This window comes from Phaethon aethereus (assembly GCF_964289735.1).
Source record: "Phaethon aethereus genome assembly, chromosome: 7".
Lineage (NCBI taxonomy): Eukaryota > Metazoa > Chordata > Aves > Phaethontiformes > Phaethontidae > Phaethon > Phaethon aethereus.
This window is the reverse complement of record NC_138583.1, coordinates 15,473,067-15,487,470: the sequence shown is the minus strand read 5'-3', so window position 1 is coordinate 15,487,470 and position 14,404 is coordinate 15,473,067. Positions and strand designations below refer to the sequence as shown.

At 43.1% G+C, this 14,404-nt stretch overlaps 1 protein-coding gene across 1 annotated transcript in view; it reads right to left on the bottom strand.

The window, feature by feature from the left end:
- Positions 1 to 13,579, bottom strand: part of DLG5 (discs large MAGUK scaffold protein 5) — a gene marked incomplete at both ends in the record, with an annotated part of 109,270 nt that extends 95,691 nt beyond the window's left edge. The window contains one exon of the mRNA XM_082002588.1: positions 13,291 to 13,579. Within this exon, the coding sequence (XP_081858714.1) occupies positions 13,291 to 13,579 (289 nt within the window). The remainder of the gene's footprint in view (positions 1 to 13,290) is intronic.
- Positions 13,580 to 14,404: the final 825 nt, after the last annotated feature.

Genomic DNA, 14,404 nt, shown 5'->3' with positions numbered 1-14,404 from the left:
ATCACAAAGAGGAGTCCTTAGGATGAGTTGCCTCATACTTAATTAATGATACATTATTCACATCCTGCTCTCAATACACATCGTTCTCCCTCTTGTCCATGGCACAAGTCCCCAAGTCCTTCAGAGGTGGTCATTCCATTAACAGCATTCTCACACTTACCTCTGTGATGTTTATTCCCAATTTTTGCACTGGGAAACTAAAGGCAGAGCAATTAACACCAGTAATGCTGCATTTTCACCTCAGACATCCACAAAATAGCTGAAATTAAATGACAGGGATGGCAATTGGCAAAAAAAGCTTCCCTCTAAAAGGCCATTTTTTAGCAGCATTAGTTGAAGCTGAAATTGTTTTTTGTACAAGCACAAAATGAGCATTTTTAGCTCAAGCATTAGCCAGTTCACTCTTAATGAAGCTCTTAATGGAGACAAAGATGCCTAGAAGACTCAGAATAACACCTCTTCCCTGTGATGCCAATTCCAGTCAAAAATGCAGGTACGTACTGTATCTGATAGAGACAACAGAATGAAACTTTCAAGGACTTGCAGTTACTTTACTTAAACCCGATTCTTAATCTGAAGAAAGTTATAGGGAAAATGATACTTTTTTTTTCCTCGTTATTTTCATCACGATAATTAATCCATGCTTAATGAAAACTAGTCTTTGGGTAATTCCTGTTCGGAAAGAATTTTGAAAATTTCTCCAGGCTGATACAAAATTAAGATTAAAAACCCACAAAGCATTTGCTTTAAAGTGAGTTTAAAAAAGAAAAAAAAAAACATTAAGTTCAGGAAGACCTGTGATATGAATGAGCTTTTTTTACAAACACAAATTTCATGTCCACAAGGCTGCAGATATACATATTTAAGATGCACTTCTTAAAACACCCACAAACCACAAAAAACTGTTGGAGAAGACTAACTTCCCTAAGTGACTTTTGTCTAGCATAACAGAAGAACTCAAGAAGAATTTTATTTCAAGAGCTTTCAAAAATTTTTTCTGGAAATGCCACCTTGCAATCCAACAGCCAGACACAGATGATACGTTAAAACTTCCCAACATGCCACACCTATTTATTAACTTTATTTACAAATGCTCAGAACAACTTTGTTAGCCAGAATAAGTTGATGACAAACATTAGACACCTGTGTTTCATGTAATTTCTTCAAATCAGAATTTACTTAACTGAAAAAAGTGTAACTGATCTTTATTCTTTTTGAGTCTCACTGAAAAAGTTGTCCTTAACACAAGGATCTCTCATAAGGGAATGCAGAGTTATTTGTCCTATTAAGTACTGTCTTGTATGTTTATCTTCTACAAAGCAAAAGTGGGATCACACAAGTTGCTCCTATGTTCTTTCTTCTTACAGTGCTATACAATATCTTATCATAATGATACACTCTACTTAAGATCACGTTGCTTAAAGGGGTGGGCAGAACAACACAAAAAATATATTCAGATTAAAATTCTGTAGCATTAAACAAGATCAAAGAAATCACTTAAAATAGTATATTCAATTTCATTGCCTTTCAAGATGTACAAGTTGGCGTGCATGAATAGTGCATATACGTAACAGCTCCCTTAGCACCACCATCATGAAGGGATGCCGAGTGCTCAGTCGGAAAAGCGGAGAAGCCCATCTTCACAGTACACTGCATGCCAACTGAAAAACACATGAGGATAGCAGAAAAGCGAGAACAGAGATTAGCGAGCCAAATGTGACTCCCCTGCATAAGCGCTAACAAAGTTCGGTTGAAATCATGAAGAAAATTAAGCATATTTTTATTGATTTTTCTGGAACAGAAAGAGAAAGCATTTTTAATACTCAGAATGCCACATAAAATGCGGATACTATCTAACATCTGATACTAGTTAGAATTAAAGCAAAGGCCAAGGTCTCATGACCTAATCTGCAAGGTCAGAAATCCTAAAGCCCCGATGATCCAAAGTCACCTCCTCTCAGTGTCATAAGACCAGGGGATTATTCCCACAAGTTGTAAAATTCTAACCACAGCAGGCACATTTACTGTCTTTCAAAAGGTACTATTTCACCACAATGTGCTATAAAATGGTTTTAGTGATTAGTGTGAGTTCGTGTCTTACACAGTAATGTTAATGTATGTAATCATACTTCAGCAAAATCTTAATTCTGTGGGGGTTTTTTTCTTTATTGTTCATTTAAATGTATTGTAGGAATAAGACAAATTATTTTGATAAGAGAGAACTGGTCTTGAAGAGTCTCTTACACTTTCAATATAAAAAAAAAATTTCCCACAAAAACTGTTTCTCATTACAAAAGCAGCATGTATTAAAAAATTCCACACATGAATGTACCCATATAAATACGTTTTATGAGATGAACTCACAGAACATTTTACGTGTACTCCCTGTATCAGCTACTAAACCCTCAGATACAATCTGGCTCACATGCCCATGAGAAAGCTAAACAGATTCAGAGCAAAAACCAATAAACTGTATTGCTGCAATCCAGACTTGCAGAAGCAAAAAAGAACTTAACCTTCCAGATATGCTGAGCAACAGGCAGTGTAGCACCCTGAAATTCCTAACAAGTGAGCACACTCTGTAGGACAGTACATGCAGTAAAGGGCTCATCACTGTAGCCAGGTAATAGCCATGCTGCAATCCTTCCAGTTTCACCAGTCTGCCTTTACCTTCTGGTTATTAATGGAAATGAGCGGCCCCAAAAGAGTAAAAGTTCAGTACCAAAAGAGTACTAACAACTAGGCTTTTTGCAGCACTTAATGAATTTGCTATCGTTGGCTCTAAAACTAAATTGTGATTTGACATTCTAGACAATATAATGGGATACTCCTTGGCAAATGAAATTTTATGCAAGTCATGTATGCACAGCATGTCACTGAAGATCAACTCAGCCAGAGATAGAAAAACAGCTCCGTATTTACACATTGTGTTTTCTTCCAGTCTAGCACACATCACAGAGAGGTTTCAGCTGAACAACGCTGTACAGAACAGGACTGCCACCAGCCTTGCCAGACGAAGACTTCCTTCATATATTTACTGATTTTCAAATTAATACTAATACTCTTGATATCGTACCAAGTCCTAAAAAACCAAAGCATAAAGTATCTCTGACCTCAGCATCCAAAACTGCTTCTCAGTGTTACCAAGGAACATGCTCCTGCTCAGTCAATACACCGCTCTGCCACTTGCAGCAACGCAGCCCACGAAATAGTAATGACTATTGCCAAGATGCCAGAAAAACAAAAAAGGTTCAGCAACCAGGGTAACCCATGAATATAGTCAAATTATGAACTAGTGTCATGTACCTTATAGTGCTGGCCTAGACATTTTGAAGGCCAGTCATTTAGAAAAATAACTCACTAAATATCTCAAAGTTCATGTCTGCAGTCTATCGTCAAATTACCCTCGTGTTACGCAAGGTGGGGGGGGCAGTGATGTTTAACCCGTTAAGGCAGACTAATCAGACCCTTAACCTAAAGAATTAGTCAACGCATCTTACAGAAAGTGTCTAACTAGAAGCCTTAGAAACTTAAATTCCTCAAAGAAAAAAAAAACAACCCCAAAAAACCCAACGAAGGCGGCTTGCGCACTGGCAGAGCCGCAAAGGAAAGCTGTTGCGGCATATCTAAATCAAGAGGAAACAAACAGGCAGTCTAAGCACCCCAAGGACCCCGCCACAGAAAGCGGAGAAGGGACTGAAGTTGTATTTTTAATACTCTTTTCTGTTAAAAGGGAAACATAAAACACCAACACTTTAAGGTGAAAACAGTGTAATTGAAAGTGAATTCCCTCTTGAGAACACCTCTTGTGATTTTGAGGGGGTTTAGTAAAGCTTTTTGTGATTTTACTATTTCTAAAATTCAGCTGGTACCTACACAGCTTATTCCAAGTCTAGCCCAACTCCAGAACTACCTGATGGAGCAGCTGACGACAAGCAGCAGCCAGTTAATCAATTACAAGGGAAAGCCTGCTGTTGTTTAAGGCTTGTTTGGGTTTTCTTGTGTGTTTTTGTTTAAGGCTTAAGCTTTTTATATTATTTTTAACCACACCTATTTAAATCAAATGGTTTTAAAAAACTGAAAGAGGCAATCTGTTAAAAATACAACATGCCCTATCTTCAATTAAAGGTTAAGCGAGCTCTCTATTAACATCAATCTTTCTCATAAAAGCATTCAGAAGGGAAAACCAGACTAGACATTCAGGATTATTTTGAAGATTAGGAAATTAAGTTAATACCTGAACATTTTCATTGTGGTGACACATACAGCCTCACAGAAACCCTTTAGACAACCTGATTTCACCACCATTAAACACACACTCACTTGCACACCACCTGAAAAACAAAGCATCATCACAATGTAAAAGCAAAGCAGACCTTCTTAAAATTCACTGCAAATGTTCACAAGATCATGTATGAAGTGTTTAATAGAACTTTAAAATTGCGTAACAAAAAGCTTTCCTGAAGGAAAGAAGTCACTAAACCCACATCTGTCAATCTCCTGTCAACTTATATTTAAAGAGCTTCCAACAATTCAATCGACCCCTCTTTCCACAAGAAGATCGGGAGGAAGATGACTTGAAATTATACAAGTGCCCCAGAAAAGCAAGATGACATGTCTTGACGAGTCACAAAGCTATGTCTTCCTAGAGTTATTTTTCCACAAAAGCATGAAACAGGAGAAAGCTACCCACAATAAAAACAAACAAGAAACAGAATCAATAAAGGAAATATATATAGTTTATTCTTATTAAAGTAACACATGAACATCTATGTAGCAATTTCGCAGCTCTGTTTGGTAATTTTGATATGGATGTTTAGTACACCAGCTTTATTTCCCCAATCCAAAAGTCCTGATGCTTTTAAAGAAAGCCATACGTACACACACCTGCCGGCCTGTCTCAGAAAGAGCGTACTTGAAAAGCAAGGGCTTTTGTGCACTAACATCAAAAGGACATAGCTCAGCTGCACCGAGCCCAGAATTCCAACGACATTTTTTAATCAATCCTCAAGGAAAATACCTCTTCCTACACTACAAATCCCATCTTGAGCACTACGGAGAAGCAAACAGCCATCCGCCTCCCTTTCTGAGGCCCAAGCGTGCGAGCGGTACTTTACTGAAGACATGGGCTAATCCAAAGAGCTTAGTATGCACGGCCTGGATCCTGCCAACGCTTGTACATGCCTAGCCTGATGCATATAAACGGGGATTAGTCATGTACTTACCTTCCAGCATGTGAGTAATAAGCATTTTCATGAGTCAGCAGTAATGTGCAGGTACAGTAAAAAACCAAGGCGAAGGGAGAGGGGGCACAAGAGGGAAGGAAGTTGTCACAAGACATTAATAATTACGACTGAATGCTCCCAACTGGATTTTTAAGAAAGCTAACTTAGAAGTAAGTCAAAAGAATGTCAGCTTTGAAAGGCTGGGGGTGGGGAGGGGGAAGAGTTTCTTGATTTATCATGCAAATACACAGTAAATTGTCAACTATGTAAAAACTCTGTCAAAACCAACCCTTAGACTGCCCCTCTTTACCCCGTCCCCCCAAGTCTCCAGCTGAAACATGTAATGGTTTTACATTCTCACTTCTTCTTTCTCCAGCTACAGACCAGCTGCATGCCTGGAAAGCATCTGAATCAAGGCAATATGGCCTATTTAAAATTAAATTCCTTGATCAGCCAACTCAAAAAAAAAAAAAAAATTAAAATTTTTCTAATACAAATGGCAGATCTCCAGAACAAACTAATTAATGCTGCAAACAAGCAAACTGCTGAGCAACTCAACCCAGGAACTGTGAAATCAGCAGCTTCAGAAGTTGTGAGGAAGAAGGTGGTGGGGGGTTTATATATATATGTATTTTCTTTATATATATATATATATATAAAAATAAAATAGCGTGCTCTTCACTTCCTCTGACACCAGTTTGGGTAAGAAGGGCCCTCCAGTTGTAGTAAGTTATTCTGTACTACTCAGCAATGATACCTTGTCAAGAAAAATACCCTTAAGTGTTCACCCCAACTGGCCGAGTGCTTCCGCCAGCTTCTTCAAGATCCATCAATTCTAGGTACACTGTCTGCTATCACCAGCTACTCAAGCCTGCCCTGAGGAGATCAGACTCATCTTGCACAACAGCTTACAACAGGAATTCCCAAATTTAACCTTATTTGTTAGCTAAAACAGCAAGGGCTGCTGGTATTACCACCTGTCACCATCAACACACCTGCTGGTGCACCACAACCTATGGCAAGCATACAAATATACCAGTTATACAGCAAACATTGTAGGTTAGGTATTTTGAACTGGTTTCTGAGCCTCCTTCAACTTTTTAGGAATTCTATCTTGCGTTGAAGGAATCAATATACCAAAGTAACACAGAGAACTCCACAATATGTCCCTTTTGGAACAGCCAGGCTCCAACATTCAAGATACACACACAATGCTCACCTCTTCAGGGGACAGCACCCTTCTTTTATGCTTTCAATCAAAAAAGTATTGGTTAGCCTGAAGCCAAAGGTCAGTCGGTGCGACATTTCCAGCTCCTACATCAGAATGATTCAGTTGTAAATTATGACCGTTCACAAAAAAGCAGCCAATGACTTGCTCCTTAAGCATCACAAATAATGTTAGGGCATTGACTATTGAATATAATTTGGAAAGTCACAGAAGCCTAGATGCCTCAGCTTCATTACTACAGTTCTTTTCATACAATGTTATATGCACTACAAGTTCTTCCATCTCGATCAATACTGTGAACACGTTATATAATAAAACCAAAACATTTCCTTATATGTTCAGCATTTTAAGATAGTTTAGATATATGTATTAAAAAAAACAAAACAGGAACTAATTGCTTCACACTAAAACCCAGAATATGCTGGGGACCGAGCAGCTCTGAAAGGTGAAACCTCTGTCCTTGAGATTATAACAGCATAAGAAATTATTAGAAGAAGAGTGAAATGTAGAAGGAATTGATCGAGACTTACTGGTATCTTTCTAATGACCAGGGTTTTGAATAAAGAATTGTAATGCTATAAAATAATAATCGAAATAACAATTAGGACTAAAGGGAGAAAGATAAAGAGAGTTAACAGCAGCAAGGGACACCAAGAACCAAATTGAAAGAAACAAAGAAAAAAACTCCCAGAAAGTGGTAAAAGCAATCAGCAAGGCGGGGGGTGGGGGAGATGACTTAGCTCAAGTTGCAGGCTGCTAACAGACCTGGAAAGTCTAAAGTCACTGCCCATGTGGTGGCTGTGGTCTTCACTATCTAGATCAGAGGTCCAAAAAACTCACAGCAACCACTGGTTAAAGCTACAAGACAACAATGAGACTGAGAATAGTAGTTTTATCGAGCTAAAGATCTTAAACCTCTGAGACAGGCAATCTTTAGCTCTAAGAAATAAATAAGAAGCAAGTTACAGAAAGCTGTTGACTTTTCTTACTGATCATGTCTGAAAGTGAAATTTAAGCCTCTATTTCAGGATTCTCATAGAAGTAACAAGCTAGAAGAACCCTTCAAGAACGTATCAGTCCCTCCTCTTTTCTGTAATTTTGTAAGACATCGAGTTCTGTGTGCCTCCAAAGCAACTTGACAGCTGTATGCACTGATACCACAAAAAGGATTATTATTCATTTTACACCAATCAAATTGATGTCCCCATGAGTTTACTGTAGCCAGCTTTCTGTCCACCCCCTCCTTGAGCACAGCAAAAATGCGATTGAGAACTACCACCCTAGGGATTTGTGACATACTAAAACACGCGTTTCCTTCTTTGGGATTGAAAGCCTGCTTCTATTCACTTACTATTAGAAGTTTCATCAGGAATACCCCTCCGGACACTTGCCGGAAATTTCCTGAATTTTTTTAGCCTGGCAATTCCAAGAGATACCACAAATCTGAGATCATCAGAAGACACAGGTACTACGAAACTAGCACTGGGTATTTTATCAAGTTTAATTACTGCTCAGCACTGCCCAAGACCTGTACTTCTGCTAATGTGACTTCTGAATGCTGCCTGCTTTTTCATCTGCACAATTTAAGAAATCTGGTAACAAGGCTTGCAAAGCTACCCAGGGAGCTAATAACAGGTCTGGAAAAACCCAGCCACACTGCTCTACTTCTCCCACTCTTCAATTTCCAGCAACGGAAGGGAGTGTAAATTGTACTTAATTGCAAAATTGTCAGTTCAGTCCTTGAGTCAGTAAATTATGCTTTTACAATTTCTCCTCATTTTGCTCTCTCTCCTTTCCCAGGGAATGGGCACTTCCAGCATTATTTCTCATCTCCGAGACTTCTACTGCCTTCTTCCCCAGCCTCACCCCACAGCCTCCTGACCCCCCCCTTTCTTCTCACTTGCTCCTACAGGACACCACATCCCACACCCTTCCTCCGCACAGTCTCTCGGCTCCTCACTAGCTCAAGTTCTCAATCCTGCTCATGAGCTCACCTCACCAGCCACCAGTCAATGTTTTGTGGGGACCGGTCAACGCTTTGTGGGGAAGAGGAAAGAGGGGGCACAACACAGAGGCCCCAGCACTAGCCCCGAGCAGTCACACTCCCAGCTCCTCAGCGACAACCCTGGAGTTACTGCAATTCCTGTGGGTGTCCTCAGCGCTTCCAGCAAAAGAAGTGGGTCCCATCTCTCCGTGTCCAAGTTTCATGCTTACAGAGCTTGCTTTTTGTGCTTGTTTTTAAATAGGCCGAGAGACTTTGCAATATTTAAAAGTAAACTTTGTGACTTCAAATCAGATATTGTCTGAAACAACTTGCTCTTTTTTTTTTTTTTTTAATAAAGCAGAGGAAGTTGATATAATCCCTCTAAAAAGCTATAAAAGTTTGAATTCTAACTTTTTCCTACTCCTGTAAATGCCCACATTCACTTTTTGGACTGGAAATTAACACTTCATCTCTGACCAAACACAGTTCAAAAAATAGGTCTTATTAATAACAGAAGGAAAACTTTCTAAGTCAATCTACAACCACCTTCCTTCTTTCCTTCCTCTCCCCTTAAAGACTTCTTTAAAAGTGCAATCAATTTGGAATTTGAAATTTTCAAGTTTTAAAGCTTCAATTCCAATCTTGAAACTGTTAAAACACCTCTAAAGCCTAACATGCTCTGCTTTTAAAATCCAAAACAGTGCTAAATCCTCACAGTAAAAAGCCATTATGTTATGGTTAAGCTTACAGATGGACACTCACTGACTGCAGCTGTATAGGGACAGAAGAGTAGGAGACCAACTGCTAATAGGGAAGGAAACCGTGAACTTGAAAGTTGAGTAGCTGTGAAACCCAGCAGCAAAGCTTAAGTCCAACAGTCTACTCGGCTTGAGGATAAAGCACTAGGAGCACCTTTGTGGCCCCACAAGTTGATCTCAAAACCAAATTCCAAGCTTGACAGCCAAACCCGCCTTTTTCCCCACTTTTTTTAATATCACAAAAACGTAATTACAGAGATGTACATTATCTGAAGCAGTCTGAAGACTACGTAGGTTCATTAGATTGCTGTTCAAGCCCTTTAATTACATTTAAAAGAAAATACATCTTTAGTAGTACTTGTCACAACGAAGTATCTTCGACTGTATTCTTGTCTTGGACACATTTTATGTCACAAAATTCACATTCTATCAACTCTAAGAATGAACTATCTGCTTAGCAAGATACCTAAGAGATAACTGAATGCTCAGAAGTCATTTATTTCCACATTAGAAGGGATATGTTATTCTACCAGGATGCAGGATTTCTCACATGTATGATGGAGGCAATTTGCCAAATCAAGTATTTAATAATAATCCATCCTTTTGCCCCAAAATAAATAAATGAAAGCACTTTGCACAGGGACTAATTCTTTAAGCAGTGTGCCAAGTACCGGGAGATTTTAAATCAGTCCGTCACTTTCACACAGACAGAGCCAATTTCTCACAGAAACGTTGACACAGAAGTGTAATGTAGTAAATCAAAGGTCTTACTCAAGGAAGAACTAAAGTCTCCGAACACTATGAAGTGAAACAGAGCAAATCACACTCTGTTTAGCTTCTGCTTTGACAGAAGGTAGTTTCCTGTTAGATTTTGCACTCTGTTTACTAACACCGTTAGGCATACTACTCTCGAATTAGAAACAAAACAAGCTTAAAAATATACATTTTATTGGAGAATCTGTCATCCACAAACCACTACACAGTTTTAAAGCAAACAATTAGAAGCTACTATAGTAAGACCAATATAAATGGGGACTGACCTGGGGGAAATTCTACAAAGAAAAGAAAGCTCTCTGTAATGTAAAGACGGAGTTGTTCATACTGGAAGTTTTTCAGCAGTTACTAGGACCCCAGTTCTTCCCTTTTAGCAGCCAGACCAGCTGTTTACTTCCCTCCATGTTGTGTAGATAAATACTTATTAAAGTGTCAGCTCTACATTGTCCAGCCAGCCACAAGAACTGTTGGTATAAATAACAGCCTCAGTTTCCATCTGAGTTTACATATCACCTTTAAAGTCCAGTAGGAGGTGAGATTTAAAATGCGAAGGAACAAAACACAAAGTAAAACACAAAGTAACGGTCCACATTCATGTACATCAAAATGGAAGGAGAATGCTAGTGTAGTGAGCAGACTGTATGCTGAATTCCGTGACTGTGAACAAAATTACGTTGCTGATTACCTTCCCATTTCCTTCACAACAGCAGCACACTGAAAAAAGAAATCAAAAAAGAAACGCTACTACAAGAAGTTGTAAGTTCCAAAAAAATTTTATCTCCAACAATGTACTTTACATTAGACCCCTCTTCCAAACAATACTAAAATGAAGTGTACCACTGGAAACAGTCACTTTTTCCATATACAAATGGTAATTTAAAAAAATTAATTCAGCTGAATAGGTTCAAATAAAGAGATATTTAAGATTTTTTTTTTTTGGCTTTAGGAATAGAGGCATTTTACGTAATATACACTAAGGACTCTTTTGCCTAAGTATTTTAAATGCAGAATCCAACAGCTTTCCTAGCTACCGTGTTTCAGTTTGCTACTACACCCAAAGACTAAAATGTGACTTGACTCATTGGCCTTCAACATCCCCAGTGAAAAGGAGTAAACTCCTAAATGGCACGAGAAGAACAGATGGGTGGTCAGACTTCCAACAGGGAGATAAGAGTAAAACCCAATTACATTTGAATACAGGTTCAAACAGGAACCTTTCTACCACAGTTACCCTCAAACATTAACTCTGCATAACACCTCCATGACAAACTCGCACATACACCAGGATTTTTCAGAGGTGTTCAGTGGGCAGACAAACAGCCTCATGACTAGTTACCCTGAGACCTCCTCAGGGGAGTAAAGTTGGAATATATCCAACAGTGTTTGGAGGCTCACGTCCTTTGCCTTCCCACGTGCATGATGGTTTATTCTTAAGCGCACTGTTAGCAATCTCCTGTGTACTAATCTGTAAACGTGTTTACAGCATGGGAAACAAAACCATAACTCTCAAAGTTAGCTCTTTATTACTACTGATAAATGAAAACAATAAAACTGTAAAAGCTATCACATCAGGGGAACATCCTTCCCCACACAGACGTTCATTTAACTCAGATTAGCCTCATGAACACATTCAGTCAAAGACAGTATAGTTCATTTTGCCAATCAAACTACTCTTCCCATGAGAGCTCAGTGTTGCAAGACATTTTGCAATTCCAACTTGTATTTTAAAAATAAAGAATATTACTATATCCAACCGTCTACTTCATTTTTTCCTGCCATTCATGTTTTACACCTTTCTTTTTAAGGCTGGGGAACATTAGTAGCCCAGTACCATTAGTGCATCTTCTCGACAAGACCAAGCATTAATCTAATCATACAAAAACACCATGGGTCTTATTCTGAAAGGCAGTGAGTGCCCTCATCTCCCATTGATGTCAGACCACATAATGTCAGAAGTGTTGATGTCTATTGTTCAGTCCATTTTTCCCCATCTTGTGAGGTCCTGCCACATATTCATCAGAAAAGGCCATACACTATAATACACTGATACAAAACATAAGACCCTCATGCATTTTTTTTTTGTGTTTACCAAACTCCTAACATCAACAGCATGATTCAAATAAGGGCAGAGTACACAGTGCAACCACACATGCAAGCACCATTTTCGATACAGAAGCAGGTTCTTACAAGGTTTAGTTTTCTTAAAGAAATTATATCGTTTATAAGAGCCAGGAAGCCCTTGCAATGCAATTCCTTACATAAACAGGTAGCCATCCTGCAACTCCCCAATCTGGAAGGAAAATCAAAGACAGACCCCACACTTCTTAATCAGTCAGCTTGGACACACGGGAAGAGAATACCCACACATCACTTAGACAACTGCATATTCTCCATCTGTAATCTATAACACAGAATTATCACTCACTTCAATTGAAGTATTTGTCATCTAGAAACACGGCTGCACTTGCCAGGCTTTGTGTATGACCACCGAAACTTTTATTATCATTTTAAAGCCTGGTATTGTCGACATAAAAGCAGACTGTGGCTTGTTTCGGATGGGAGAGAATAGGGGAAGACCTGTGGGACAAAGCCCAACTTAGTCAAGGAGGAGGCTTATTCTCATATTCTTCTCGTCTGGATTCGCCGCTAAATCGATTGTTTTCCCGTTCTAACCACCAAGACGACTTACAATAATACAGCCGCAAACAAACATATGTTTGCCCGGAGAAAAACAGTTACAACATGTATTCAAACGCACATCTGCTGGAGTCCTGCCAACCAGCCTATTCCAGCAGGCTGGCTGCAGGGGGGAGTTGTACAGTTTTGCCTGGTCAAGAAGCGACTGCCGAACACTGCCGGCGGCCCCCAGGAGCCCGGGGAGAAGGGAAACTCCTCCGGGTACGGCCGTTCCCAGCCGGCACCCGGCTTCAGGGGCGGCCGCGGCTGCAGGAACTGGGCTGGGGCGGCTTCTCCTCCGGCACCGCGCAGCATCCGCGGCGGCTCCCGGGGACCAGTACCAGCGCGTCGGCCAGAAGAGAAAGGAAAGGGGTCGGGAGCCCAAAAGAAGAACCGAGAGCCCAAGTGCGACATGGGAAGAGTCCCGTCCCGTTCCTCCCGCCCAGAAAAGAGGACCCCCACCCGCAGCCGCCCCGCTCCCTTCGCGCCTTCGGGCGGGGAGCCCCGAGGGGCCCGCACCGCCCAGCCGCTCCCCTGGCCCCTGCCCCAGCGGAGACGGCCGGCGGCAGCCGCTGCCCTCTTCCTCCTCCGGCCCCGCACCTTCCCCGAGCCGCGCCGGGCCCCGCGTCCCCCGGCCCCACTCACCGGCGGTCTCGGCCCCCGCCACGCCGTTCAGGTAGAGGATGGAGAGCAGGTGGGGCTGCGTCTTCTCCAGGGCCACCCGAAGGTCCTGGAAGTGGTCACGCTCCTTGGCCAGCAGCAGGGCGATGAGCAGCTCGGCCTTCCCACTGCCCGCCGCCTCCAGGTCGCGCAGGTCGCGGGGGCTGAGGGCGCCGGCGGCCTCCAGCAGCTCCACCACCTTGTCCACCTCGGTCATGGCCTGCGCCAGGCTCTGGCGGCACTGGGCGAGCAGCTCCTTGTGCTTCGGCTCCATGGCCGCAGCAGGCCGCCGCCGGCCAAACTTCGCCCGCCGGGGCCGCGCACCGCCGCCGCCCCCCGGCCCCGCCGCTCCGCCACCACCGCCCCCGGGGAGGGGCGAGCCGAGGCGGGGGTGCCGCCGGCCGCCCGCCCTCCTCCGGCAGCCGGCGCCCCCGCAGCGGCCCCCGGCGAAACTTCGTCCCGGCGAAGAGGCGCAGAGCTCGGGCCGGACCTGGGCCGCGGGCGGCTTTGCCTCTTCCTCCTCCTCCGCTCCGGGAGCCGCCGCCGCGCTCCCCCTCAGGCAGGCGGGGGGCGAGCCGCCGTCAGCGGCTGCTGCTCCTCTTCCTCCTCCAGCTAGCGCCCCGCTCGCCTCCTTTCCGCCCCCCCGGGCGGCAGAACAACTTCTCCTCCTCCTCCTCCTCCTCCTCCTCCTCTCCCCTGCCTGGGAGGGGGGCCGCCGGCAGCAGAAGTCGCGGGAAGGGCCGACACCGCCTCCCGGGTACCCCCCCACCCCGCGCCGGGCAGCCCAGGCAACTTCTCTCCTCCGCTCGCTACAGGCCACACGGCCGCGGGGCGAGAAGGGGGTGGGGGGAGACGGCTTCAGCTCCAAGCGCCTCCTTTCATTCGCGGGCGCACGCAGCCATATTGGTTGCACAAGGCTGCCGCCTGCGCCGAGACGGAGCTGCGGCAGCGCATTGCCCGCCTCGCCTCGCCTCGCCTCGCCTCGCCTCCCGCTGACGCGCCGCGGCGGCAGCCTCTCCCGCGGCCCGGCCCGGCCCCGGCCGCCGCCCGCCGCCCGCCTCCCGACCGTCAGTCAGTGCCTGCCCGCCGGTCCCAGTGG